At 40.4% G+C, this 25152-nt stretch overlaps 1 protein-coding gene across 3 annotated transcripts in view; it reads right to left on the bottom strand.

The window, feature by feature from the left end:
• PDPK1 (3-phosphoinositide dependent protein kinase 1) overlaps positions 1 to 25152 on the bottom strand; it is a 61310-nt gene that overhangs the window by 19862 nt on the left and 16296 nt on the right. Inside the window, exons 8-16 of one of the 3 annotated variants that reach the window (XM_082064448.1) lie at positions 23866 to 23934; positions 23275 to 23371; positions 21928 to 22101; positions 21309 to 21526; positions 20365 to 20422; positions 19325 to 19477; positions 3780 to 3888; positions 3270 to 3361; positions 2070 to 2165 (exon numbers count right to left, since the gene is read on the bottom strand). In XM_082064448.1, coding sequence (XP_081920574.1) covers positions 2070 to 2165; positions 3270 to 3361; positions 3780 to 3888; positions 19325 to 19477; positions 20365 to 20422; positions 21309 to 21526; positions 21928 to 22101; positions 23275 to 23371; positions 23866 to 23934 — 1066 coding nt within the window. Of the gene's footprint in view, positions 1 to 2069; positions 2166 to 3269; positions 3362 to 3779; positions 3889 to 11931; positions 12235 to 13722; positions 18773 to 19324; positions 19478 to 20364; positions 20423 to 21308; positions 21527 to 21927; positions 22102 to 23274; positions 23372 to 23865; positions 23935 to 25152 lie in introns of those variants that run through there. The other 2 variants (XM_082064446.1, XM_082064447.1) reach the window with 2 other exon arrangements.

Genomic DNA, 25152 nt, shown 5'->3' with positions numbered 1-25152 from the left:
AATTTACATGTCTGACGCACCACTCCTGTCTAAAGCCTTTGTACGTAGCGATTTTGTAGAGCCCAGAGTTTCTCCTTATGCAGCATTGCCAAAATACTGTTTTTTCTGATTGCCTGAAGAGGTAATGATTGAAACTAAAAATCACCTACAAAATAACCCACTGAAATCACAAAAGTGGGGCAGCACAATTATTGGCAGTAGTTTTTGGACTGGGACTGATACATAATTACAGTATTCCAGCAACGCTTTCAGTGGTATTCTTTGGAAAAGTGCATCAATACAGCATCAGAAGTTTAACACTTTCACCTCCTATTTAATCACCACGTCCAATTGTATTTTACAATAAAATTTTGAAATGTTAAGGGGAAAGAAATATTTTTGATCAAAACCAACCATTTAAACATGTTATATGTGGCACAGAGCACAAGGACTCCCAGGATTCTCACCCCAGAGACAACTTCTGAGGGAAGCATGTTGCTTTAGAAAAGCTTAAAAAATTATAGAAATGCTACATCGTTCTCAAATCTTACCAACAGAACTGTTTAGATTATACAGAATATTCAAATCATGTTCCAAGTGAATGATGTCTGGTAAAGCAGGTCTGCAATACAACCAAAGGAGAGAATGGCCTGGTCTGAGGTAATGAGCATTACGAGACCACACAGCTGTTGTGTTCATCTACTTCAAACTATGTGTCCAAGGGAGAGCAACACAGGCAGGAGGGAGTCAGGAGAAAGCTGGATGAAACAGAGACACAACCTTCAAGAAAACCACTGGAATTTTCCAGCGCTAGAAGAGAATCTGAATTCTAAAAGAAATTATGATAGTTCTTTCAGCATTTGTACTGTCAGAGCAGTATTCTTCCCAAACACAATATCCCCAAAGAATACAAGGCTTTAGGACAGGTAAAAGCCATAGTATAATTCAATCTGTTAAAAAGTAAGGAATCTCTATTTGCAATGAAAGCCAGTTTCTCATGACAAAAAAAGAATGTAAAAAAAACCCCAAAACTTTGTCAATGCACTGGTCAACAACAGTCATGTGCAGTAAGCGAGAGCTTCTTCCAGGACTTGAACAACATTCAGCTTTGGGCATTCCAAACAGACCTGGTAATACTTGTGCCGGAGAACTGAAGCATAAGACACTCTCTCTCTGCTGGTTTGGTTTATTTGATCATGGCTGTCTCCATGACACCAGCACCTCACACATTTCATCATACATAAACAAAACGCTCTCTTTTACCTTTGTGTGCCATACTTTTAAAAAAATGTTGCTTTTTTGTGTTATTAAAGTGAGACTGCACAGGGTAAGAGACTCGTGTTTATCCCGTCTCTCCTACAGCTGGCACCAGCCCCTGTACAAGGAGCTGGCGGCTCAGCATTGTGTCTTGCTCCAGCACTAACACGTTCACTGCTCCAGTGCAGTTTAGATATTCCAGCAGGTTAGGAATGCAAAGGATGAACAAGTCACACAGTTAGTTTCTTATTTACAGAGATTAGCAAAGATGACAGAAAGATCTTCTAGCAATTTTACAATGTATTCTTGAATGTACACACAAAGCTGTTTTTATGCAGTGCAAAGAACGAGAACATCCACGCAGCTCACACCTGTCCAGCTCCACATCCATGCTGGGTAAGTTCACCCTCCTATGTCTATCATCCCTTATCTGGAGATCCATTGTTTGGGCCTGACAAGCATTTATCTCCCAAGCTCATTTCTTCTACCCAGAGCTCTTTATATTTGACCTACAAATTTGTATAAACTTGTATTAGTTAATTTTGGTTCATTTGCCCTTCAAATGCTCATGTGTAGACACTGAAGCATTACATTTCAAACATGATGTAGACATTTTTCTTGAAAGTCAGCACAATCTACCTCCTGGAAAGCCACAGGTTTTTTATTCTCTGACAAATAAGAATATAAATATCAAATTTTAACTGTGCATCTTTATCTATCCCATTTCTGAAAATGACTGCACTTAAAAAGATACATAGAACTGACTTGATATTCTTTCACATAACTGAATTTTTAGAAGACTTTGTAATTATATCCCATAAGTTTTTTTTTACCTGTTCAAATTTCCAGCCATCAGACATTGTGGAAACCATCTGAGTGAGTTCTTCTTCCTGGCACTGCAGCACCCTGTACACGTGTTTGACTGGCACCTTCAAGAAGAAATAGAAGATGCTCAAAATAACCTGGAATTCACTATGTATGTGACTTGTCTAAAGTTACCTTTCTTCTTTAGAAATGGTAAGCAACACCACCTTGAACCCCAGAACCTCATCTGTTCAGAATCACCTTGCAGAAGACTCAATGCTTCAAGAATGTTTCTGGGACTGAGTGCTACTTAATAGTTATAACAAAATAATCTTAAGACTTGCCTATCGCTCCATGTGGTAGCAAACCACACCATTCAAAATCAAGGCTGAGGTTCTGCAGAGGCCTACCTAACTTCAAGGAATGTCTTCATTTCCCTTTCAAAGTTTCCCGTCTACAGCAATGAGTAACAAGGACCATTTCAGCTGAAACACTTTAGAAAATGCTGTCAGAGCAACTCTGCAATCCCACAGCTCAACTTCAGGAGAGATCTGCCAACATGGGTTTGTAACATGGCCATGAAGACTCAGTTACCAGGGAAAGCCAGAGTAGCAGAATTGAAGAACAAACTTGAATACTTTCGTAACAGTATGTCTATCATAGCCACTTCGATGAAGAAACATTCACGAGCGGCAATGAGAAGAGGCAGAGTCTTCTCAGCTACACAGCACTACAAATAAAGAAACCAACTTTGCTACAGAAGTGTATGACTAGAGGTAAACAGCATCTGTGTGTTCGCTGTAAAGACATACTGTATAAACAGCACCTATACCATAGTTAGACAATCTCTTCATATTCAGAGTATTTAAATGTATATGAGAAAAATACATTCTACAAAAGCTGTTTTCTAAAATAACTATTTCCAGAAACGTTATTATGACAAATTCTACTATTGTCAGACATTTTTTGACAATTCTTTAGAATGTTTTCAGTTTTCAAACAAGAACTGGAACCATATGTTTGTGCTCTTTGTAAGCAGACTGGCAGATACTGGCAGTTAATAATATTAATCTTTCCATACTAACGGTTCCAGCTCAGCCAGCAAGGGAGGCAGCCGTTCAGTATCTTACCGGGGAAATGAGCAAATGAGCAGTTAAAAAAAAAGAAGGAACCCACCCACTACCTGCCCTAGAACAAATAATCAAAACCACACTAGAAAACAGCCTCACCTGTGAGATCTTGCTGTCTCTTTCTCTTATTTTGTCCTTTACCAATTTTATTAGTGATGTGATATTGTAGAATTCGGCTTCTTCCAGTACACCTAGTATGAGAACATGGTTTTTTGAAAGAGAGTGTAAACAAAGATTCCAGGCCAAAACCACCAACCAGTTCCTACAACTATCTTCTCTACAGCTATAGAAAATTATTCATTTTGCCCACGGAAAAGTTTATTTACCAATCTAGTGATTCTGGCTTCCTTGAGGCACATGTGGGTCAAAGCCCAGTCCACTGTGAAAAACTGTCCTAAAAAAATCTGAACAAAACCGATGCCATTTCAAACACAGAATGAGAGGTAGGAAACAAAGACAAGGAGCATAAATGCCATTTCACAGCAGACTGATAGATCATGATGGCTTAGGCCCCACCTCACGATGGAACAGGAAAGAGTATAAAAATAAAAGCAAGAATAAAAATAATAAGCAAGTGACAAGAAAGCAGAAGATTTAGTAACATCTTACCTTCCTCAGCTAGGTCCTTGTTAATAACCAGTTTCCCATGTCTGAGATAGTTCAGCACTGGCCCAAAGTAGGTTGGGTCTCTGTCTATTAAATAGGCACCCGTTTCATCCTACATTAGGAAAAAACAAAACAACAACAAAACAACAACTTACCACACACTCTCTCCCCCCAAAAAAAGAAAAACCAACCACAAAACAAAACCACAAACACCCCAAACAAACCAAAAAGGCATAAACCCCACAACGATTTGAATGTCCAAGCAGAACTGCAAACTAATTATATTCAGCCTGGCATCCAAACAGCAAGCATGTATTCAGATATAGCCACATCCCTTAAAGGTAGACTTATTAAAGACATTTAAAGGAATTTAACAATGTAGTTGTAATTGTATCAGAGTGATCACTCAATCATGTACTAGACAACTTCTCTTCCTCCACCAATCCCCCTCACCCTTCTATCAAAAGATTAACAACATCGTTAACATAGAAGATTTAAGTAGTGAGAACACTGAAAATTAAGCTTAAAAATAACACTTAAAACCAGGAAACTAACATTTTGTTCGGCAACCTACATTCCAGTGAGGCTGAAATATCAGCTCGCCTTTTTATATTTTTTTAAGACAAATGAACCTACCTTCTTCTAATCTCAACATTTTGTTATAAAAAGTTTTGGTTTGTCTTAGTTCAGCTGTACAATACCCACATGGCACTGAGAACAGCTGCGTACCAAGCGAGGGTTGTATGTGCTTCATCTTAGAGAAACGAAGACACACTGAAGACACAGTTCCTGCCTGTCTCATGCAGACACAGAAGGGACAGATCCAGCTCACCGATGCTCAGTTTACTGAACAGAGCACAGCATTTTGTGGAATGGAAAACACAGGTCAAGAAATACATCTGCATAGCTGATATTCTTGACAAAGAGATAAAGGAGCAAAATTGATATTTCCTACATAATTTAGAGTCCGTGTGTGAACACCTGTGACCAATGCAGCACCAACACTGTGCTGGCCAGGTGGTGAGCAAGACAGACAGACGTCTGACAGACACATGGCTCCTCCTGCTGCCGTGTGGGTCACTGACAGCACTAACCCATCCGAACCAACAGGCACATACTGGAGAGATGTGGCAGCACCCGGACACTTCTTTTATTTATTCTTATTTTTAATATTCTAGTAATTTACAGGAGATCCTAAAAAAACATCACTACCAACAATCCTGGCTAAACTTCAATCATTCTCCCCCAAAACTACATATGATAGTTATTCCACGTGATAAAAATTGTACTGACCCAATCCTCTGCATTTGGACAGTAATGCTGACATGTAAAAGGTTTGATAACCGAACATTGATACCTGAAAACTCTCTCCACTTTAAAGCATCTAACATTACTAAAATGTTTCATTGAAAACCAGACAGTGGATGTATTTTCAGGTACATGGATTTAGTTTCTTAATAACTGTGCTTGTCTAGCCAGGGTTGGTAGAATGTAGAAATACCACAGTCTGAACTACAAAAAATATAAACTTCTTTCTATAATTACAAGCTAAAGGATTTACACACTTAGAATGTCATTTTAGAAGAAGGGATGTCATATTTTATATACAATTAACTGTTCAAGAAAATGCTAATATATTAAAACGTGCTGTCAGTTAACCTGCACTCAGAGCAGACGGCGCTTGATAAAAAGTCTAATCACCATTTCTTCTGATCTAAACTCATAGTCTCACAGAAGTGAAACGATGCACCAAAACCAACAGATGGATGAAGTGCATAAAGTGGTATATTTTAAATGTTCCACATTTAAACAGATTTACATTACCAAAACACTTCGAGAATGAACAATCTACAGATACAAGCCAAATAAATTAAATTAGCTGACAACTGTATGAATTATAACCTGAAAAGTATTATTTAATACAGGAACAGAAACCAGTGAAGTTGGAAAGGAAGATCTAAAACCAATAAAAAGAAACACTGTGTTTTAAAGCACGGTCTTGGGCCATCAGTTTAACTGAATTAAGAAAAACATGGGCTTACAAACCTCTAAGTCCACCCAGTTAAGTTAATTAAGTCTCCAGAAACAATATTTTTCAGTAAGATTACTGTATTCTTCTAGAGGACAGTGTTTTCTCACACCGGCCACCAGCTCCACACCACCGACACACAGCTGGTCATGGAAGCACAATAACTAAGAGCTCTAAAGGAAATTTCAAGTAACAATGGTTACTTTGCTCCTTAAGCAAAAGGCCTCAAAATGTTTGTTTTTATTTATTCACTTTCTGGATTACAGTATCTGAAATTACTCCTCCCTGAGCAGGTTTCTATACACTGGAGAAACTCAGGGATCAAAGGGAAGGAGCTGTCAGGCCTCGTCTTTGACAGGCACATCACAGCTCATTCCTGGCGCTTGTACCAAGTATGTTTTACACACACTGACAGCACCACTCTGTGAAACACAGCATAGAATTGCTTTGGTCTTTTACCTATTTTTAACCATCTTCCTCATCTACAAACTATTTTCCACTCTACCGTTCCACATCTCACTTTTTTCTTGTTACACTCATTCCTTTCCTAATCACTACCAGGTTTTCTACCTCATCAAATTACCATCTAGAATCTATAAAAATTCTTCATTGTCACACTGATAAATATAAATACCAAACCAAACATATGTATAATACACCACATACAAATAAATTGCCATCTCATTAGTGTCATAGTTAACCTTTCAAGCATCATCGCCTCAAAAAACAATAAAGAAGAAAAAGGAGCCCAAAAGTCTTAATGTATGGTGAAATAGGGTTTTTTTATTTTTAAAATTAGCAAATATCAATGGTTAAAGTTTAAGAACTCTGGCTAAATTCTAACAGTGAGCAATGCAAATTCTGTCAATAGGAGTCACTTTAGTATGTAAACTCCACGCAAAATTATTAATAGATTGACCAATTCAGAGTGAGTAGCCACTTGCTTACCTAGATTACAAATATGGAAAACAGGCATTAATTAATGTGCTTCCAAAGAGAAAGATTTGTGTCTTGGGCTTAGGCCTTACAAGCCTGGCATGCTACACACCAGTGCCAGAGAGTCAGGACCCGAAACACAAACCGTTCAGTAAAGAATATTGTAACAATATACAAAGAACCCAAAGAAAAAAGAGGCACAAAATTGACTTCCCAGGCATCTTCCTACAAAAAATGCCTTCTCACTCCTGTAGAGTGAGCTGCCTGATTATCCTCCCATGTACACTAAGCACTTCACGTTGAAATCGCTAGGAAAAGCCGATTATGCCGGATCTTTAAGGATATTTATGTAAACATAAATCCAATAAAAGCTGACACAGCAACGTAGTCATCTGTTCCACCTAGAACTCTCAAAATACGTGTGGTAAGTCTTTCCACACTTTCAGAATATTGTCAGGATTGGCTTCATCCACATGTACATGAAACCACACTGTATTCTCAGGTGTAATGAGCATTTTGGACACTCTTTCTAAAACACCGTTTCAAGATAAGAACAAAAAATTGCACTTCAGATGTGATCTGGACAGCTGAAAGGTGCAGCTACAGTTTGTGCAGACATGACCGAAGTAGCTCTGGGCTGGGTAGCTCGGTTTAACAGACTGTGCTGCGGCCTCTGCCAAATAATGAGGCCCCTACCAGCTCTGGGCAAGTCTGAATCTTCACTGCCACAACCCGTGTGGTATTTTGAAGCCATTTTCCAAGTTTCAGGTGAATCCCACAAATGCCAGGCAAATCTATATTCTAATAGGGTCTCGGTTTTCTCTCTTGTAGGTATGTTTTACACAAAGTGGTGTCAATGTCTGCCAGAACAGCAGCTGAAACTCAAGTTTCCTCTCTATTCACATAGTCCCATCAACCCACATTTTGACCCCACCGGTGTTCCATACAAATTCTCCCACTCTTCGTAGGGATACTCAAAGCAAATGCTCCAGTCGACTTTGACACAAAAGTGCTAATTAACCATAATGGTGTTTGTATCTTTACTCTGTTATATTTGTGCATTACATTCTTCACTACCCAGTACACTACCCAGTACTTTTCCTTCCTAGTCCATAAGTCCTGGATCTTTTCCATACCCGCTCCTTTTTAAGAGGGCACCATTTAAAAAACAACATTGCTGAGCTACAGTGAAGGCTGCATTTGTTCATTACCACTCTCCCACACCAAAGTTCAGTCCAAGTTACAAACACCATGGAATTTCAGAGGAAGCTGAATAACTTGCTCTTAAATTTTCAGTCCCTTGGTTCAGCATACCATGAAAAGTCAGTGTAGTTCACAATCGTATTCCTTCTTCCTTAAGAATTAACACTTAAGCATATCTACCATCCACAGATTTCAGGAGACTCAAAATGCACATGTATTTTCAAAGAATTTGAAAAATATTGCCAAAAACATTCAAACGTATTCGAGTTTCAAACATTTCCACTTCAATCTTTACAGAGACAGAGGCTCAAAGGAATCGCAACGAATACCTAGCCTGATCTTAATTTAAAACATACATAGGTCTCAATTTATATACAGTGAAATGTATGACCTTTAGAAAGCAGTGGTGAAGCCGAACCATTTTATGCAAGCCATTCCAATTACTGTCGCTGTTAGAAATATGTACTTTCTAGCCTGGACACCTATAGTTGCACACTCCAGCAGCTGGACACCGCTGCAGGCTCATCCGGCTTCGCTCTCAGATTTCCAGCCCCTTGTATGTACTTCTGGACTGAGAAGTCACTCATCAACTCCTTGCCAAAAAAAGGTTCGCTTTTCAGAATGTGCCGCCAAATCGCACAGTTCAAGTGACAATCCCCAATCCCATTTAACATTCTCCCCAAGAATTGCATTAATACACTAGTTGAAATGGCAGAAATCTATTTCCAGTTAATTATCTTCACTGAGGTCAAAACTAGACCAAAGATTTCTCCTCAAATGTTTTTCCAGAATGGACACGCTCAGAATCCAAACCGCCGAGGTTTTAGCTCAGAGCTGTGTGCTCTAACATGGGCAGCTAGAAAGTGACATCATTTACATACACCGAGCAAGTAGAAATTGTGCTAAAGGCAGCAATATGCACAGAAATACAATCATATCTGGCATTAAATCTAAATCCGGATTTAGAAGTAATTCTCTCACCTACCTCCTATGCTTTTTAAATCTTGAGCTAGATGCCCACAACACATTTTTCTCAAATTATGTGCCATAACAACTTTGAGCTCTTCTGTTTGGTCTTGTTTCTAGATGTGCAACCTGCCCCCCTCCCTTCCGTCAGCTGGGACAACATTAGAGCTTTCCACAAGCTGTTTAACCCACCGAAGCTCTAAAAAATATGCCTCCTCCTTCATTTTTGCTGAATTACATATCAGATGGAGCGTGATCAGAGGAATATGAAATGTGCCTATGAACTAGAAAACGTGCTTTGCATTATGAGGACAATTCAGTATTAATGTGTTGAAAATACATCTAAAACTTCCCAAAGTGAGTGACTCAAGTACATCCCGGACAAATTCCCCATGCAGGAAACACAATATCGCATGCCAAGGGCAGATTTTTCATAGTTCTTTCAAACGGGGCTGTGGGTGCCAGCTCCGATCATCTTGGCTGCCCGACCCTCAGGATCCTCCGCTCCCCACGTGGCCGCAGGGCCGAGCGTGTCCTGAGCTCAGACACAACCCTCTCGCGGTGAAGTTCACAACGGGGTGTTGAAAACCCAGGTGATTTTTAGGAAGAAAACACAATGGAAACAAACCCGAAGACCGGTTGTAAGGCACCGAGCTTCAGGAGGACGGTATCTTTATCCATCAGCTGCATTTTGTACGAACGACTGTTTGACCAGCGCAAAATTGTGCAGCACAGTAGTCACTGCAAATGACCACTTGCAGTTAAGAAAAATATGGCAACTTAGTACCAGGTTAGAGCTCCTAATGGGACTCCAAAATAAAAAACCACGAGTGAAAAAACAAATCTCCTACTATCAGACTTTAATTTACTTATATGTGGCAAAAGAGAAGAACCAGAGTCCTGGATGATAACACAAATATCACCAATTGATCCTGTGCTAATCAGTTAAGGGCATCTGACATTTCAAAATCAAACCATACAGACAATCTATTGATGTGCTATTGTATCAAGACGATACACTCACAAATTGGTGAGATATCAGGGAAGGATTTCTTTTTCTCTTTAAAGAACATATGATATACGTTTTCATTCCGAGGTAAAAGAAACTGCTTGGATTATGTTTTGCTGTTCACAGGAGATGAAGAATCCAAAGATTCTGAATCACATCCTTGGAAGAAAGGCTCTGTGTGTTTAAGCAAGCTTAGGTACTGTAATTAATACACTATGATGGGTAATCTAAGCAGTAGGCCGCTTCTGCAAAATCCAAGGTGACAGGTGACTGCAGAAATCAGGCTCTGAATGGCTGAAGTGAAAATCAACGACTACAGATGGTCAAGACAACGGGACACGAAACCCTGACAATCGTTGTACAGAAAAGACAACCATGGGGCATATTTAGCCAGGAAAAGCTTTGGGCTTTGTACATCAAATTGAAGACATCCAGGTTCATAAGCCCAGAGAATTCGTCTCTGAATAACGGGATTTTCCACAACAATTTGTAGTTCTCTCTATACCTACTGTTTGCCTCACGTTACTGATTTGCACAATAAGTACTAGCTATAGTTTTATAAAAAAGGCTACTCACAGTGACAGGACAATGCAATTTGTCTTCATCTTGCTAAAGTGGTTTCCATTAGACTTCTACATTGGCAAAAAAGGACGACACTCTGTAATATCTAAGCAGCTCAAATAACGTATAGGCACGTTCCTTGTAAGCAAAGGGCATCTTTCTCCAGCTGTGGCTACAGCTAGCTTCGTCACCTATGCTTTTAACAACCATAGCTACAGAAGTCTTGAAACATGTTTAAAAAACAAATAAATAAAATCAAACCCTACCAATTCATCAAATCCTACCAGATAGCTAAATGACCTTAGCATAAATTTACTATTTGCTGCTAAAAGCCAAAAATGTAAGCACAGTAAAACCAAAAATATTTAGATTAGTAGCCTTGTGAAATTTTTGCAAGATAGCAACACCTCGATGATTGTGCTTGTGAAAGACGATGGATTTCATCAGCTGCGGAAAAAAGGCAGCCAAAGACTTTAACTAGAACTAAAGCTTTTCTTGTAAAGATGTGCCTTTCCTCTCTCCCTTTGGTGACACTGAGATAGCAAATAAGCACCTTTTTGCAGTGGAAAAAAAAAAAAAGGCAGACCAAAGACACCAAAAAACAACCCCCACACCGCCACACTTTAAGGTATTTTCTTGCTAACTCTGGAACACTATTCAGGTTCTGTTCCTTATCTTTTTAAGCATTTAAACATCTTTTCTGGAATTCATGGATGAGAAAATGAATAAATTCACTACTAGTCTGCCTGAAAAATAAAAGTTAAAAGCTGATAGCTAAGAATCAACTCTCTGTTTTCAACCTGTTGGTTAAATATTCAAGGGTTATATCGTGTTCCCTTAATTTCCCTAAGTGTATTGTACTGGAAGGCCATTTTTGCCCATTATGCTCCAAAATCTCTTTCCGAGCCAGCACAACACATGAATACTTTATATCTGCTCCTACATTCCATTCCACAAATAAAATCTTAATCAGTTAACTTTTTTTTCCCTACTAAAACTGAGTGAGAACGAACACCCGAATATTCATTATCACCCACCACTTGCAGTCGACAGAGAATAATGTTTTACTCAAAGAGTTGCTGAAACACAGAATGCTGTGGGTAATGAGCCAGGCTGTTACCAAAAGTAGTTTCATCTGGTCCTTGAAATTGAACAAGAGGGTGATGACAGTGCAGAAACAACACGGCATCGTTGCGAGCAGATACTCCATTAAAAGGCTGAAACTGAACCCGGAGCGACAACACAAAACCCCAAACACGCGAATGACCCCGCGTCTCTCTGCTGTGCTGAGGAGCAGCCGTGCCGCTCAGGAACCCACCGCGGGGCGCGGAACAGCCGCAGCCACCCCAGAGCCCAGCGAGACCCCCGGAGCCGGCCCGGGGGGCAGGGCCCCGGGAACCCCGCAGCGCCGGCCCCGCGGGACCGCGACCCCCCGGGGAACCCGCGCTCACCTTGTCCGAGTCCAGGTCGGGATCGGCCTGGCAGAGGCGGAACAGGAAGGACTTGGGGTCCCTGCAGAGCGTCTGCCGAGTGGTCAGGAAACAGGTGCCCCCCACGTTCAGCCGGACCCACTTGCCGGGCACGGCGCCGGGCGGCGGCGCGGAGCTGCAGCGGAGGCAGGGCCCGCCCGCGCCGCCCAGGCCCAGGCCGTCGATCGGGGGAACCGGGAAGTCGCAGTGGTTCTCCGCCGCCATCCTCGCCGCCGCCGGAAGGGTCCGCCCCAGCTACAGGTCCCCGGGGCACCTCCCACCGGAAGCGTCCGCTGGGGACGACTCCTTCCCCTTCCCGCCCGGCGCCTGCGCCGCAGCGGCCGCGGGGGCTGCTCCCCACGGCGCGGCCACGGGCGGCCCTTCCCGCACCGAGCCCGCGGAACCGGGAAGGCGCTCGGACACCCGGCAGTGGTTTTGGATTTCAGTAAATCCTCCGGTAGTGTCTCTCACAGTCTCCTCCTGGACAAGATGTCCCGCACACAGCTGGGTAAACACACAGTGCGGTGGGTGAGCGACTGGCTGACGGGCCGGGCTCAAGGGTTCTAGTAAATGGGGTCACGTCGGGCTGGTGACCAGTCAGAAGCGGGTTCCACAGGGATCACAGTATCACAGTATGTTTGGAAGGGACCTCAAAAGATCATCCAGTCCAATCCCCCTGCTGGAGCAGGAACGCCCAGGTGAGGTCACACAGGAACATGTCCAGGCGGGTTTTGAATGTCTGCAGAGAAGGAGACTCCACAACCTCCCTGGGCAGCCTGTTCCAGTGTCTGTCACCCTTACCGAGAAGAATTTTTTTCTCAGATTAAGGTCTTAGGGCCAGCGCTCTTCAATGTCTTCATAAATGACCTGGACACAGGACTTGAGGGAATAATAAGGAAGTTCAACAATGACACAAAACTGGGGGAAGCTGCCGACACTCGAGGGCAGAAAGGCCCTGCAGAGGGATTTGAACAACTTGGGGAACTGGGCAATCACCAACCACATGAAGTTCAACAAGAGCAAGTGCTGGATTTTGCACCTGGGACATACAACCCCAGCTGTACAGACAGACTGGGGGACAAGATGTTGGAGAGCAGCTCCACAGAGAAGGATCTGGGGCTTGAACATGAGCCACCGGTAGCCCTGGAGCCCAGAGGGACTCATGTCCTGGTGCATCCAGCACAGCAGGGCCAGCCAGGCAGGGAGGGGATTGTCCCACTCTGCTTTGCTCTGGGGTGGCCTCACCGGAGCACTGTGTGCAGGGCTGGGGACACAGGATAAAAGGATATAAAGCTACTGGAGAGTGTCTAGAAGAGGCCACAAAGCTGGTGAAGGGTTTGGAGGGGAAGCCAAATGAGGAGCAGCTGAAGTCCCTGGGTTTGTTCAGCCTGGAGGAGACGGAGAGCAGAGCTGATGGGGCTGCAGCTTCCTCAGCAGGGGAGCAGCAGGGGCAGGGCTGAGCTCTTCTCTGTGACAGTGACAGAACCCAGGGAATGGCAGGAACATGTGCCAGGACATGTCAGTTGGACATGAGGAGAAGGTTCTTCACCCAGAGGTGCTGGACACAGGCTTGGGGCCATGACACCTCCCTGAGGAGCCTGTTCCAGTGTTCAAGAAGAGACTGGACAATGTCCTCAGACACATGGTGTGACCTGTGGGGTTGTGCTGGGCAGGGAGAGGAGCTGAACCCAATCCTCGGGGTCCCTTCCAGCCCAGGACATTCTGTGGTCTGCAGGTCCTGCCCCCCCCACAGCGGAAGGAAGAGGCGGAAGCCAGGCCAGGACCCTACATGCCTTTATTACAGACTACCAAGCATTAAGTGAAATCCATCATCCGGTCACTAACTACACATCTACAGCACAGAGATCTGTCGAGAGAATAAACAGTCATTAAATTATGAGATATGATTAAATCATCGACCAATAGAAAATTTTTATAATAAAGCCAGAAAAAAGGTGTAAAATATAGTTTACAATAATTATTCACATTCAAGGCTGTACATCAATACATACAACACCATGGCCCCGAACATGAATTCAATCCAAATATTTCATATATTAGAATTTAAATAACACAGACTGAACTAGAGGCCAACAAGAGCCAGCAAATAACCTTATAAGAATAAAAATACAAAAAGTGTGTATCTTAAATCATTGCATTATTTGCTTCTGTTTTCACAAGTTCTTGGAGGAGGGGAGATTGTTTTGTGACATTTGTTGAGGGGGTTTTGGGTTTGTGTTGGTTTTGTTTGTGGTTTGTTTTGTTTTTGTCATATTTTTTTTTCCTTTTATCTGTACATCACAGTTACAGCTACAAACCAGGTAGAGAATATTACACATGTAACTGACTGCCACCAACCTGAAAACAGCTAGCGTACAACTATCCAAACTGATTATGGTTCCTGATTCCTATTTCTTCTCTTTTGTCGGATACAGTAATTGTAAGTTCTGCTACAATTTAGAACATTTGTCACATCCAATCAGAGTTAGTACATGGTCATAGGAAGCTTTGTCAAATGGCAACCATCTACATTCACTGCCATGCTGACAGACAGACCAGGTTATTGTTGATGTATGAATGTCGTATTTCTTCTAAGAAAGAGGAAACATTCTCAAATTACCAGTCTCATCTTAGCTGAAAGCACGCCCTGTTGGGTCAGAGAATTACTGTCTGTAAGCTCACCTGATCAACTGATGGACAATCTGTATCAAGAAGCTTTGCAGGAGCACTTCCATTTGATTAATAAAATATTTGCATAAACTATTACAGGCATTCAGCAAAATTTCAAATATAAATACCACACCTATTTGTGTAATTCACAATTAGAAAGAATGATCAGAATCCACAGACCACATCTTCAGGCAACTATTAATACACAAGTTCTCTCCTCAGCTAGGTGTTGAAATCAAATGTTTTGTCCACAGGCCAAAAGAAATAGTTGTGTTGACTTTACTAAATCATTCAAGAGAAACTGTTACGTGTACATGTGGAAAATCCTCAGGATTCTTCAAAGTTCCCAGCACAAAATGTAATGATATCGAGCACATTAAGCATCTTGAACTACGAAAAGGGACTACAACTATCACATCTTTGTTTTCCAGGTGTAGATATAGCAGTTACTTCACAACCAAATCACATCAGAAGGAGAAAAGTGGAGAACAGCGCTATCTGACAGCTCGATGTCTTCAGCAGGTAATATCAGTCTGCTCACAATGCGGCAACTTCACATCCGAAGCAAGTCTTCCCTAACATAAATCTCTGTCAAAACTGGACTTCAAGGCCAATGGTAATAAACTAATCTCTCCAGTTTGTCAGAGTAGTTTTAAACTCCGTGTGACTGGGCTGGATACTGAATAGAACATTGTGATTCAAAAATCCTTTCTAGCAGTACTTTATCCTTTTTTAAGCTCCACCCCACAGAAAACAGATGGAATAAACACCTCCCTGAAGTTCAAATCCCAAGCAAAACAAGATTACAACGCCACTGACCAGATGCTTTATAAATGATTGGCAAGTGTTCAAAATGCAAAAGATGGAATGAATTGATAATGAACAGACTGGGTTTTCAGTAGGCTTGCAGTGAGGAATCTGAAGAAGAGTCTTTAAGTGCCTAATAACCCTTTTTGTGCTTTGAAAGACCTCAGAAAGGAGGAGAGCAATTAACTGGCTTATCTGCAGCTCCGAAGAACTTCCCTTGTACACGTCATTCCATGAACGCCCACAAAGCACAGAAGCCATCTCCAGATGGCTTAGATCTCCAAAGATCTAAGGCTATCCCACTGCAGGTGTACGCAATTAAAACAGGAACCAGCCCTCCATAGCATGCAGCTCCTGTCAGTCCACACTGAAGCGGACAAACTGACTTAAATCCACATGATTGCTTTGTCTTGCCTCACTCTATTCTTCTGCCATCTTTCAAAACCACAGATTTTACTTACAGTCCAAGAAAAATGAATACCCCTCCTAGAAGAGTTCTAGGTCCCTTCCCAAAAAAGCAGCAGCTAAGGAAGCCCTGAGTTGGAACACTGAAGTTCTGAGGGGAGGGATGCCTGCAAGTGATGCTCAGTTTCCTAATGACAGCATTGTCAAAAGAAAAAAGGAAACTAGAATGCAGAGATCAGCCTTCCAGACACCTTCTTGACAGCTTACTGCTATAGACTGATGTGGCTGAAAGCTTTTGGCGGGCAGGATGGAAGCCTACTGAGAGAGGATTTCCAAGGTGTGAAAAAGCAGAGTAATTACTTCAGTATGGCAAAATGACTACGAGCCTAAATATTACAGAAAACATGTTTAAGCACTCCTAGATATCCACCTAGTGAACGAGCCAAGAGAGATGACTTCATCTCATGACATTAAGGTGTTCTCTGTCAGCAGAACAGCCTTGCCAGACTTTTTATGGAAGGCCAAGTTTTGTCACACTGAACAGCAGCAGCACCATGAATCTCCATCACTGCCAAACTCTCAAGTATGAAGTTGGGAGTACGTCTACATCTCTATACCAAAGACTAAATCCAAAAGTGGTAGGCTTGCCTCCAGTGGACCCAAGATAGATGGAACTTGGCAGCCAGAGAGCAAATAGATAGCACTGCAACAGAATTACAGTATATATCATCTTGGTTAGAATGGTGAATATAGGATTAATACAGACACAGGTCGAAGGTGTACTGCGCTATACAAATTTTAGTAACAAGGAGTGTACGTTTTATGTGACGAAATTTCTCATGATGCAAAGGGAATGGTGTTCTGTCTTCATCTCATCCATTTGTAGGACACCTTATCTCCCTTAACACTGGGCACTGCGCCAGGGATTTACTTTTGTCAAGCCTGTGCACGTGGTGGGATGACAGAAGACCACAAGAATGCGGTTCCTCCACAAGAAACACAACTGCACTCTCTCCTTTAAAGACTGAGAGATACTGGAAAAGCTGAACTGTCATCAAGTTCAACCATGTAACACAGTTTTTCAGAGATCAAGAATAAATCTCCTTCACCCTGTAAAACAACAAAATATCCAACATTCATGTGTCTGCTGAGAAATTCTGCTTCTAAAACAGTGGCCCATGAGTTTTTTCAACATTGCAGCGGAACTCTTCTTTCTTTGGCAGAAGGAAAAGCACATCATATGATGAGACCTCAAAATGCAAAGAGATGGTGTGTGTACAAGGTGAATAAATAGGTGTGATGTTTATACTGCTTTTAAAACAAGGAAGGAATGCCTCTGTCTGGATCCAGGCCATTCCTCTCTGCAAGGTTCAGGGACACAGGCGTGTTGAAAATACCACTAGGGAAGTTGGTTTTAGCACATAGAAAGTTATATCTTTGCAATGTTACAAGAAATGTTTGACCACTAAAAAAGCCTTAATTTGAAGAGGATACATGAGATCGATATGAAAAATATTTTCATTTTATAGATATGACTTAAGTACCATATATTTTCCCCTTTGTATCAATATTTTCCTTTGCATTTTTAACCAGATTACTTTATGGATCTAATATTTCAATGGCTTATTTTTTTTTCAGAGCTGGTAAATGTTTGGCCAAAGACCAAAAATAGGATTATTTATACATCTCATTACACAATGAGACAAAAAAAAGTCAAGTAATCAATTGCACAAGGCTTTCACATTTCCTTCTCTACCCAGGTAAATAGGTTGGCCCCACTAAAATGCACAATACATGCACACCCTGGAAAGAAAGCTTCTAGCCCTCATCTCCTGAAAAGGTGAAAAACTATTTACTACTTAATAGTAACCTTTTCCCCCCATACTAACTAGTTATTTTTTTTTAGTTAGCATTAGTTAAAAGCATGCTGGTAAGTTTATTGTCCCTTGATTAAGCACACATACAATTCATATTAAAATTTAAATTGAATGTTTAAAATCTTATATGCTTCAGAAGCCAACATTTCAATTTTAGAAAACTTTCAGTGCCATGTTAAGCATTTTACTCTCTCACAACCTGTATCATTGGAGCCTGTCTGCCAGACACATACATGTGATTCATTTACATAATTACTAAAGTACCACATAAATCCTGCAACCAGAACTATATTAGGAATTACACAAGGGTGCAACTGACCTGGTTACAAATGCCATATACCAATAAGCTGGGGGACTGTGAGGAAAGGAAGAGAAAACGAAGAGGTGGTGCTTAGGAGAGGCATATAAAAGCTCCCTGATGAAATACAGTTTAATGATAATCTGAAAGTCACAGAAAACCCCAGCCCCAGAAAATGCCAGGCTGGGCCATGATTTGGCATGTGTGCGTGTGGATTGGTTTGAACTCATCTGAAGTGAAGCTGGTAACGCAAGGTCTATCCACTAGTCTGCAGCAGAAACTGAGCTGAAGTGCACAAAAGCAAGATCTTCACTGCAATGATATGCATGTGGAAGCCTCAACAGAAGCACAAAGAGCAAGCAAAGCGACCCTGAATTCCATTAGGTTTTTGCTTTTCTTTTTTTTTCTTTCTTTCTTAAAAAACAAAACAAACACAAAACAAAAAGAAAAAAAAAAGAAAAAAAAAGAAAAAAAAAAGAAAAAAAAGACAAGGAAAAAAAAAGAAAACACACACACAACCAAAAAAACCACACAGAACATTTCAGACATTTGCTTCCCCTTGAGATGGTAATAGGTGGGTTGAAAAGATTCCTCTGATCGGCTGCACATGGAGTTCTAGCAGCAAGTAGCGAAACTGGGAAATTTTTCATGAGCTTTACTATTTAGCAGCATTCTGGTGGTATCTGTGCCGCCAAACTTCATGTATCTTTTTGCACCATTTATGAGCATTCCCACTCGGGTCCATCAGGTAATATGTCCTGTTTGGCTATAAGTGAACAACAGTTTAATGAGTACTCCAAACAGTTTAACCAAAAAGACACTAATTATTCTTCACCTAACAATAAAATAATTATTCAGAATAAATTAATAAACCTTGCAAAAGTTAAATTCGGTTAGTTATATAATATTACATATTACTGAGTAACCATACATCTGGCATCTCAATATTGTTAAGCAGTCAACTGACAATATATTGTTGCGACATTCCTTGTGATCCACTATGTATTAAGACAGCTAAATGTTAGAAGTCCTTCTTAAGACCTTCCTTCAAATCTCAAAAGCCACTTATACTTTATTTACACATGAATAATAAAAAATACATTTCTATTTTTGAGGGAAATGTGTATATCATCAGGATTTTTTTGTTGTTAGGGGGGGTTTTGTGTATGTTTTTTGTGGTTTGTTTTTAAATTAAGGCTATCAGCTCTTCTATTTAAGGACTTATATCTTCTCCAGAAAAAATTGTTTGTTAACAACTTAAAATAATTGTCCAAGGACTTTAGGGCAATTTACAAAGAAATTCAAGAAAGTCACTTACTGTGTGAACAAAAAATGTCTTAAAGTTCTTGGCTTCTGGCCGCAACTCTAAAGACCACGGAATTTCTCCTTTTAGAACTTTGTTGACAGGATCCACATAATACAGGTGGGGCCCTTCTGTGAGCAGCAATTGGCGCCGTCGTGCAAACAATCCCTGAGAAGAAAAGTAGAAACAGTAATGCAAAAAAAGCATGAGGAAAAAAAATGTAAATGCATAGAGCTCTGAATTTAACAACAGAGGTAGAATTAAAAGAGCTCAGTGACAGGACAGTATATTTGAGCTTGGGGAACTCTGCTTTTCCTTTTGCTTATTTGACTTCACTCCTTTTTTGGGGGCTGCGGTGCGTTCCTACTGCATGGCAAAACACAAGTACTATTTTAGAAAGCATCTTGAAGTTCTAACAAAGCAAACAACCAGCTGCACAGAGTGAAGCACAATCTATTTGTCAAAGATTCTAGTACAGAAATCAATACTCGTGATTCTGTGGAGAAAATTAGGAATAAGCAGGTAGTAACTTAGATGTAAGAGAATCTCCATTCCTGTAAAGCTGACAGACTATTGTTGTTCATCTAGCCACCTTGAAGCTCATATTTAAAGCTGCTGCGATGTCACCTCTGCCTCTCTCAGGATACAGCCACTAGCTGGAGCCAGGAAAAACGCCACAGGTAAGGATAATATGGACTTGTATCGTGTTTTCTGATATTTGTGGCTCAGTCCACATGCAGACGTGTATCAAAACAAAGCGTCCAGTGGGCTGTACCAGACTGGGAGGAGGAGGGGGAACAAACACTCATTTTCTAGGCTCGAAATGAAAGCACCAATAGCACATTTACTTTTAGCCTTTTCCAAAAATCAAGAGCATACCACTACCTTCAGAAACAACATTTACAAATCACTACATTTTAATAAGTAAACAAAACTATTTGACACTTATTTATAAGTTACACAAGGAAGCTCTAAACCAGGTTCCTTATCTGTACTGCCACTGTGCAAAAATTTAACAGCTGAATTTTGTTACAGGGAATTAGAAAAGCCCTTACCTTTCTTTTGTCCACTGGACCCATTTTTAGGATTAAATTATTTTCTACAAACTGATGCCTTAAAAAAAAGAAAAATAACTATTACTCCAGAAGTACTTCTTCCACAGAAACATCTTTTATTATGATTATCAAGCAATTTTACATGTCTCTCCCTAGTGTCTTCTTTTCTGCCACAGAATCCTGAACAACTTTACTAGATGAATTTTGGACTCTTCCTCATTCCACACCAAATAGTTCCTCTACAATCTGACACAGGGAAGAAAAAAAAAAAATCACAGATGAGAAACTCCTCTCAAGAGTGAAGATAAACCCTAATAAGTACGTGGTCTGGAGGAATTTTGGTCAGATACCAACAGGACAAGGGGTGATGGTTTTAAACCAAAGGAGGGAGGTTCAGGCTGGACATGAGGAAGAAATTGTTGCAATGAGGGTGGTGAAAGCCTGGCTCAGGTTGGCCAGAGAGGTGGTGGCTGAACCATCCCTGGAGACATCCCAGGCCAGGCTGGACGGGGCTCTGAGCAACCTGAGCTGGTGAAGATGTCCCTGCTCATGGCAGGGGTGGCACTGGGGGAGCTGGGAAGGTCCCTTCAACCTGAACTGTTGTGTCATTCTATGATTATCATTCAAAAAAAACCACCAACATATGGCAACTGTAAGAAAGAGGGACTTCAAGTTCTCTGTAGAGGGAAGCACTGGTACAGTGTCATTTCTGCCTGTCTTATAAACATACTCCATAACACTTTCCAGACCCTGTAAATTTTAGAAACATAGTATTAGGGTTTTGCTACCATTACTTTAAAAATAGAAGTCAAGAAAAATCTAGTTGCTAATTGTTTGCTTGAAGATATTAAGATTGACAAAGAGTAATTTGAATCAAAGTAACATATTTTCCTGAATCGCTACTGCTGTGCGAGTAACAGATGAGCTGCATTCAAAGACCTTACCAGGGATTTCCCCCAGCTTGTTTTGCCAGAAGTAACCTCTTTTCATCTTCAGAAAACTGTAAGTCCAGCTCAAAGGAATTGTTGTCAAGATCATGAATATACTGTTCGATGTTTCCTCCTGATGTCTGTGCTGTACTTGGTTCTGGGGCAGACAGTGAATGGGAAGAGGCAGAACCAGAAACTTGCATGCAACCAAACTGACTGAGGAGATTGTCATACTAGAGGAGGAAACAAAATGAAGTAAGGACATTTATTGGATTAAAAAGCTTATTTTACACTAAACTGCAGCCCTTCTTTAAGCATGCTTTTGTTTATTATGCTTTTGTGCAAAAAGACAGCCTGCTCTCTATAGATTAACAGGTGCTTATCCAAAAAAGTATGGTTGGTCAAAAGCAAAGCCAACCAGTAGTTTTTCTGAAAACCCACTTCATCAGAAAAAAAAAAATGTTGACTAGTTCAAGTTTTAACCAGTAATTTTATATTAGATACTTAATCATTGAGTCTTCATTAAAATATACTAATCAGTAGTTTAAATAAGATTAGTTAATATGCTATAATTATGCTTTAACAAAGGTCTCACACAGCATCAAAGCTGAATATAGCAATAGAAAAAACATACATTTCCATAACAGTCTTCATCATCCTCTGACATAGCAGGTAAATACGCTGTAAGTTTTGGGGGTGTCTGAAGATGTAGGTTCTCCCACACAATCGATTCGAAGAAGGAGTGAGCCTTAAGAGGTCCATATCCTCCCATTTCTTCACAACCTAATCTGTTGGTAGCATCTAGAACCTGAGCAAATGACAATTAAGTTAACATGCATAAAATAATGATGAGGAAGGGGCGAGCACCATTCACATTTGCACAGCAGCATGTGAAAACTTAGAAACAGTTTGTCTCACTGCTCCAAGCATACGTATCTAGAATACAAGGAGACTGCTTATAATACGAGATGTTATTTGTCACAGTATGGCTTGCCAGCACGATTTCGTACTAGACCAGCTCACAGATCTAGAGAAAGGAGCACTTCTTTGGGTCCACACAATTTTTTTTGGCTTTGTTTCTTCATAAAGACAGACCCAAAACCAAGCAAGCATACAGAGAAGGCCCAAAAGAGCACAGCTCATTGAAGTATAGCCCAGCATCACACTGTAGTGATGCAAGAAGCTGTGTAAGCTATAGTTGGTGTCAAACATCAACCTCTCAAGCACCTACAACTGCAGAGTTCTCAGGATGTTGAAGCAACCTGGACCTCACTGCTCAGCAGGCCCTGCCGTGGCCATTGTGCTGGCCTGGACAGGGAACACGTGGCCAGCCCTTTACGATGGCCGCACTCATCACCATCCACAAACGTACGGCAGTTTCCTCCTCGGGCCTGCGCCATGCCAGTACACTGGACTACTGAACCTCGAAACGCTTGAACCACCTAAAATGTTCTCTGCATGTTCATTTTAGTGTCATGACTATATCTTATTGATGAGGCAGAACTATCGTTTCTTCCTTCCTGTCAAACATTCAAATGCAGAGGAGTCCTTTGGATGATACTATTGGGACGTGCATTAAGTGCAAGGTAAGTGCATGCAAAAATGCAAGGTAAGGCTGACTTACACCGTAATGTAGAGTACACTACATTCAACCAAACTATTCATTATTAAGCTGAGTACTACATAAACCTAAGCTTTGAATCTTAACTTCTGTGTGTAATGTACAGTAATAAGAACCCTTTGCTACTGAGAGACATTCCTTGTCCACACTTTAGAATTCAGATTTTAAAAAATAATAATCTAAGTGCTGTTTAATAATGGATATTGATTTTCAAGACACTCCCATAGAAAGTCAAGAATGCTTACAGTAATTCTTATTATAAGGTTTGCAATAGAATGCATAGAAACTTTAGGGAAAAAATAACTACATAAGCTGAATGTTTCCAATGTCATCAAATCATTCAACAGCAGCAAATATTACCAATAGCTTTTCAACAAGGTCTTTTGCCTTGGGAAAAAATTTTTCTGGAAAGTCATATTCCAACTTTATTATCTTCTGGAATATAAGATATTCATTTCTGCAAAAGAAAAAGAAATAGCTCTTGTTATTAGTTCTTTATGATTCTTTCATCTTAACAGTACATAACCTGGACAAATTTTAAACGGGAGATCTACAAGTTAAGTCGCATTCCCATAAATCTTTCTTGCTAGGGCAAAGGGGTACAGTCTTCCAAGTACCTATGATCCTGTATCAGACACCTGAATAATAAGAAAAGTTCAAATAGCTCAATACAGAGGTGTCCCATACCCTCTTCACATAGGCATTGTTACCTTTAGGGTATAAATTACATGTGAAATCCTAGGATACATTAAGAAATCTCTCTCAGGAACTCTAGCTATAGCTGTGTAAGCATCTTCATGACATCAGAATGGACAAATAAAAGCAGGCATGACATCAACACCAATGCTGAACCACAGAAAGTTGTACTTCAGAACTGGTAGTAAGGTAAAAGGTAACACCAAGTCAATATATTTATGATCCACATGTAAAGAATTAGCTTAAATCTCTTACCCAGCTCTAAATGGAGGCAATCCAGCCACAAGCTGATATATTATACATCCCAGGGCCCAGAGGTCAGAGCTTCAAAAGAAAGAAGAAAAAAAATCAAACCAAAACAAAACATATAGCGTGTTTTCCTATAAGAAGTATTTAAACTGTAACTAAAAAAAATAATTCTTAAGCTTCTGTTAGTTAGAACACAGCATGAACACACTGGACAAACCTGCCTAGCATAATTTCCACAGCATTCCTTGACAGAAGAGTAGGCTGGCAACACAACTTTGGGGAAAGTATAGAGTAACCACCTCACAACAACTGACCACAGGCACATGCGCAAGACTGTCAAATCCACCGTAAAAATAATTAATGAGTATGTAATGAGACTAAAAAGAATACTTATTATCCACTACCACAATTCAAAAATGCATCCAACTTAATGCAATGTATGCTCCTTCAGAATTAAAATCCTTTCCTCTAAATATTTTATGCAAAATAGGTCACAATACAGCTTTTTCTCTTAAAGCTTTTCTTAAGATGCAAAGAAAAAGGTAGAATATATAGTACATGGGTGATGGAAAGTCTTAAGTTTCAGTGTGTTGGCCTGAAAGTATTTTTAGCTTATTTTACCTCAAGGTAAACTATACGTAGATTTCATTAAAGCTTAGAAATCCTCATGGAAGACTAAAATACTAACAAAGACTCCAAACTACTCAAATTAGGAGTTTTCTGTAAAGATCAAGGATTATGTAACTTCTAAAAGGAGATGAAAGCCTCATGAAGTATTTCCATTAGCCAAACCAGTCAAAACCTCTTAACTAGAAGAAAAGTGGGAAGTCTAACGGTATTTCTATCACTTTAAGAAACGCTAGCACAAGTTACCACAGTTACTCATATAAAAGAACTCCTTTTCCCTATCATTTCTCAGTGATTATTTTGATTATTCTTCCACCATTGTAATAAAATAGATATACAACAGTCTGCAAGTTATCATCAAGAACCCATTTAAATGAGGTAAGAAATCTCTTAACGGTATCACTCATATCAGGCAGAGAGATGAGCTTTAAATCATCGCAAACCTCAATCAAAGCTTAGCAAAGATAACTACAAGTTGATCGGAAGTACAAATCAAAGAAAGCTGTAGCCTTTCCCCTAACTGACAGAATTTGATATTGTTGTTTTTGTAGCAGGAATTACCACATTAGAGCAAGTTAATATAAAACAGAATTAAAATAACTACGTTATTTGGATGACGGAACAAATTTTTCCAATTTATTTATGGATAAGAGAAATCCATGACCC

Source organism: Streptopelia decaocto (assembly GCF_964273445.1).
Source record: "Streptopelia decaocto genome assembly, chromosome: 13".
NCBI lineage: Eukaryota > Metazoa > Chordata > Aves > Columbiformes > Columbidae > Streptopelia > Streptopelia decaocto.
The sequence above is the reverse complement of the archived record's forward strand: the minus strand, read 5'-3'. Positions and strand labels throughout refer to the sequence as shown.